General features: G+C 45.4%; 1 protein-coding gene across 1 annotated transcript; it reads right to left on the bottom strand.

The window, feature by feature from the left end:
- Positions 1-5,065, bottom strand: LOC103700711 (transcription factor DIVARICATA-like). Its single transcript, XM_039124135.1, has 2 exons — positions 3,705-5,065; positions 1-3,354 (listed from the first exon to the last, which is right to left on the bottom strand). The coding sequence occupies exons 1-2, from the start codon at positions 4,280-4,282 to the stop codon at positions 2,916-2,918; spliced, it is 1,017 nt and encodes a 338-aa protein (XP_038980063.1). The 5' UTR covers positions 4,283-5,065; the 3' UTR covers positions 1-2,915.

Here is a 5,065-nt window from a genome sequence, read left to right as displayed (position 1 = left end):
TTCGAGTGCTACACCTCTATTGGTGTTTTCCAGACATTTCTTTTGGCCAATGAAGAAAGTACAGGCCCTGTTTCTTTCTGCACAAGCTCTAAATCTTCAATTATGTACAACTAGCGAGACCCATTTGAAGGACTCGATCGGAATCAGAATATAACTCAAAGTCGGACACGATTTTAAAAGCATAAAGTTGTCGGACCATGGATGTGGTCTTTAATCTGTCTAATGGCAGATCAAAGCTAGAATAAAGTGGGAGCAAGGGCTATTCTTATGCAACTTGAAGGAAAGGATGCAGCCTCTCTCTGAAATAAAGTGGGTAATTCTGCCATCAACCTCAGAAAAGTTAACAGTGATCCCCACTTTGCTCATGTTGCATCGAATCTTCCTTGTAGTGCGAAATGGGAGGGGCCTAAATAATTTGCAGGTGACCTATCTGGGCAGCACACTTTCCCTGATAGTTGCAGCTACAGAAGCAATGGCAGTTTCAGCAGTAATAACAGTGGCATCTACAGCAGCAGCAGCAACAAAGGAAACAAGAAAAATGATTGGAAGCGAAGAACCACCACAAGAGCCACAGTAGCTATAGGCTTTGCTTTATTCCTTGCGGAACATCCAGGTCAGTTAAGAATTGTCAGCACTAGAAAGCAACTGCTCCGAAGGATGATGGTGATATCAACGCTCCCTCATCCAGAACTCAGATGAACCAAATATTGGAGAGATGCGGCTGGCAAGCATACAGGAGATGTATACCCTTTAGTCATTGAAATCCAAAGGCAATAGAACAGGTGATTAGTTTGTTAGACGAGCACAACGAAGCACGATGTTAAGTGGTGCACCAAGGAGGAATTGACTCAGCTGCAGCGTACATGATCCTGAAGCCAAGATATTGTTTGCACATATTCATTTTATAGCAATAAGAGGTAGTCGCCAAAGTTCTCAGATTATTAGGACTGACCACACGACCACACCCCACTTCCCCTCGTGCCACTACGGCCAGGTCAGGAGTTCGAACGGTGGTGGAGAGGGAGAGAGTGAATGAGGTACTCCAAAGTTCAAAAAACACGGTCAGCTTATTAATTCATTTCGAGCAAGTATTTTATAAGACAACCCCTTCCATCTGCGCAAGGAAAGCATAAATGGACGAAGATTCCTATCCAGAAAGAGCCGAAAGTAACTTTGAAGCCCGCAGGCTATGAGTTATAATCCTGTTCTTTGAATATGATCAAAAGGAGTCCTCAAATTGAGATCTGATGCTTCTTTCCCAAATGTGAAAGGAACTTTCTGGTTCCGTAGGATCATTGGCTTTATTTTGATAGGTTTTGCACCTTGGTAGTTTATCGCATATAGATTTGTGATGCCTTCGTACGTAGATCCTCCACTGCAGCAGCAGTCTGCCCACCATCATCGAGTTCCATTGCATGCGCTACCGTAGAGAAGCCAACAACTTGGTTATATATACCCGCGCTGATACGTGCTTATCCGACCGTGATGCATATATACCAGGGGCCAGCCTGTAGTACCCCTGCAGGACACCTTACCGAAGAAGATAAAACAGAACCAGGAAAAGGAGAACGACTGAAGAATGAGATGCCTGACTGGTGGAATGCAGACTCAGCGCCAACTATCTTTAAGCGGTCGGTCAACCAGCTCATATTGGAGGCTTAAAAGAACAGAGCTATAGTATAGCTATGGAGACAGATCTCTGGATATGAGAAGAGTATTATTTAAAAGGCAGCAACCAGAAGCAAAAGTGGAAATCATGCTCTGTGACTCGGATAAGTGGAGGAACACACATGAAAGCGCCCGAACCTTTTCAGGATCATTATTCATAGCCTCCACATTTGCAGAACGCCTTGTGTTAACAAATTGGTCAGCTGCAAAAGTTCAGCTGTGGGCTATTGCAGATGGTGGATAGTGAAGCGAAAAGTATTTGCATATTGGTTTCTAGCTTGCAGTTTAAATGGGCACAGCAGAGAAGAAATATCAAGGAAATTATGACTCACCATCATCCAGAGGAAAAGATGTTCATCCACGGCCTTGTATCTTATACATAAAAGAGCCCATGAAAGGAAACATAATACACTGCATCTCATACTGCATAAAAAAGACCAGGCAAAGGTCATGACCGCCTCAAATATATATTATAATAAATAATAATAGTAGTAGTAGTAGTAGTAATAGAAACACTGATGCAGCCAGCTAGATGTCATGCCGTGGGCTTTCCAGCCCATCTTAGTTGCAAATTAACTACCACGATACGTATGGATCCCATCTCAAACATCCATCTGAAGAGAAGCAAACAAAAAGACATGGCTCGGGCTGTCAGCTGATACCTCAAGAAGAGTACCATGAAGCATGAACATTCCTCCACGAGTTTGCGAGTCTTAGCTTCTTTTGGTCCGGCAGCCGAACAGGAATGTAGCTCCTCCTATGCACACGTCTTTGAAGCAAAGCGCTCGACCAAGAGAAGCCTGTCATACGAGGGATATATGGTACCGGCACAAGCACGGAGCATTGCAAGCGAAGATTATTGAATGACATCAAGTTTTTGCTGCCATTGCATTCTTTAGTTCTATACAATAGAGCGGCATATTACAGAAAGAAGGGGGGGGGGGGGGGGGGGGCAAAAAAAAGGAGAAGAGTATATAGAGAAAGCCCATCCATGAAACTCTCTCTTGACAATGGAAAGAAATTCTCACGATCCTCATCACATTTTCTCTCGGGCGTGCGGGCCAAGGCTACAGATAGACAGGTTGAATACACGACATTTTCAAGGTTATCATATCGGAGAGCATCTGAGAACAAAAATATTCTGGATCCTTGGATTTCAACCTCAGATCTCTGAATTTGATAATTTCAGAAACACGTATCGACCCCCACCCAAGAAATGCCCCGGAGACAATAGCTCTTGGATGTTGCTATCCGCGAGGGTGCATTTGAAATAGCATGCGACAGCTGCCGAGCGGAGGATCCTGGAGAGTATTTTGAGGCTGCAGTTTGATCCCATAGGAGGAGGGCGGCTGCATGAACTGATTGCCATTTGCCGATGAATTGAAGGCGTCATTTGGCTGAGTCGAATCGAGCATCTCCGAGAATAGGTCGGGTACTCCAGCGGTGGCAGCCGAGCTTGACTGCGTCGAGAGCACAGGTGGCGAAGGAGGCGTATTATTTGGAAAGTCGACGGTTGTGATGTCGTGGATGCTAGACCTCCTCTTATCTTTGCCGCCCGAATTAAGCCTGATGAAGTACTTCTGCGCATGGCTGGCCACTTGGGTAGGCGTCCTGGAGACGACAAAATGCCGAGATATGTTTCTCCAATCCCCTTTACCGTATTTTTGGAGTCCTAGAAGGAATAGCCTGATCCAGGACATCTAATGATCATCAGCATATATATATATATATATATATATATATATATATATATATATATATACACATATCCAAGACACGACGACCATAATTGTTGTTTAAGCCATATTACTAGGACCAACTATCAAGTCTGATCAGATGACACAAGTCTTTTTAACAGATCGCCGGGAAATGGTGTCCAAGTATCTAACCAGAAATTTCTATATTGCGATTTAAGCATAGCATAGCACGGCATAGCATAGCATAGAATAGCATAGCACCGGAGATGTTCTGATTATCATATACGTAATAATTAATCTGGACCGGTTGGTTAAAATGGGCCGAAAAGGGGAACTTACTTGTGCTCCTCTTCGCTCCAAGGCACTCCCTTCTTCCTCTCTTGATCCGGTCTCCCTCCCGACCTCCTCCCGCCGGCGACGCAGTACGCGGGCCTCAACCCCTCGCAGTAGCCGTGGCGGTTGGCCCAATCCAGCGTGAACGACGAAGGGCTGCAGCTATAGCCAGGGAATGGGATCCGCCCAGCTTCTATGTCGCTCACGTCGTCCTCCAGATCCTTGTAATGGGAGATGATGTCCCGCACCGACTTCCCAGGGATCATGGCCGCCACCTTCTCCCACCGGTCCGGGTTGTCGCCGTCGATGCGCGCCAGGGCATCCTCGAAGAGCTTGTTCTGCTCTTGGGTCCAACTCCCGCTCCTCTTCTGGCCAAGAAACCAACTTGAGCTCGAAAAGCAAGGGGATGTTGGAGGCAGAACTTCCATCCATGAGTTGCTCGACATTTTTCTCCAGATGGAAGAGCGGCAGGGGCGGAGGGCAGATCCGCCAAGGGAATTATATAGCTCGAAAAAACAAAACAGAGACCTCGATGAGAAATCGAGGGGGAAATCAGCAGCACCCGTAGTTTTCAACCGAACCATCCATCAGCAGAATCGATCCGATCGAAATCGACGAACAGAATCTAAAACTGCCCATGGCCATCACCAATCCCGGACGAAATGAGCCAAGCTCGGAAAGAAGGGGCAGCGCGTGAAGACTGTAAAACCCTGGCCTGCCCTGCCCTGCCCGCCGAGAAAGCTCGATCGATCGAGTGTAAACAAGAAAGATTGCGGAGAGAAAGGATGAATTCGAAGAGAAGGTGCGAATTAAGAGGTAAAAGATGACATCTTTCTACTCTTTGCTTTGAGATTTCGGCTTTGGATGAATAAAGGGAATAAAGAAGGGGGAGGAAAAGGAGGGCGGGAGAGGGCGGAGCGGATCTAAATCCCGATCTCACTCTCCCACTGCCTCTCTATTTTAATATTTTCTTCTCCTGTTGGAGATGCAAATGGAGAAGTGGAAGGGAAAGCAGCCGGAGAGGGCTGTGAGCCTGTGATTGGGCACTGGGCCTTGTGGCCACTCAACCCAATAAAAACGCGTCTCTCGTCTATTTATTTATTACGTGAAATTTAGAAGATAACCTCCCAAGCTAGTTAGTTAGTTTGAGTTTTGATTTTCAAAAACTAATTAGTTGCCTATTTAAATACTTGGAGTTATTTCTAGTTATTATATTAATATATTTAAGTAAATGGTTGTTAGTTAAACGCATTTCTAGGAAGCCATGTGCTGGTCCACCAACGAAAAGCATTGCATGATGCATATATTGTATGATACATTTTGTTATACTTTTGAGTTTCCGTCTGTAGGTTCTTTTATTGTACTGA

The sequence above is a fragment of the Phoenix dactylifera genome, chromosome 3 (genome assembly GCF_009389715.1).
Source record: "Phoenix dactylifera cultivar Barhee BC4 chromosome 3, palm_55x_up_171113_PBpolish2nd_filt_p, whole genome shotgun sequence".
NCBI classification, from domain to species: Eukaryota; Viridiplantae; Streptophyta; class Magnoliopsida; order Arecales; family Arecaceae; genus Phoenix; species Phoenix dactylifera.
This window is presented reverse-complemented; position numbering and strand designations above follow the sequence as displayed.

Coding starts and splice junctions, on each gene's coding strand:
- LOC103700711 (XM_039124135.1), bottom strand. CDS start 4,282: ATGGTTCGGTTGAAAACTACGGGTGCTGCTGATTTCCCCCTCGATTTC. Junction 3,355..3,704: donor TGGAGCGAAGAGGAGCACAA/GTAAGTTCCCCT, acceptor GTCCTGGATCAG/GCTATTCCTTCTAGGACTCC.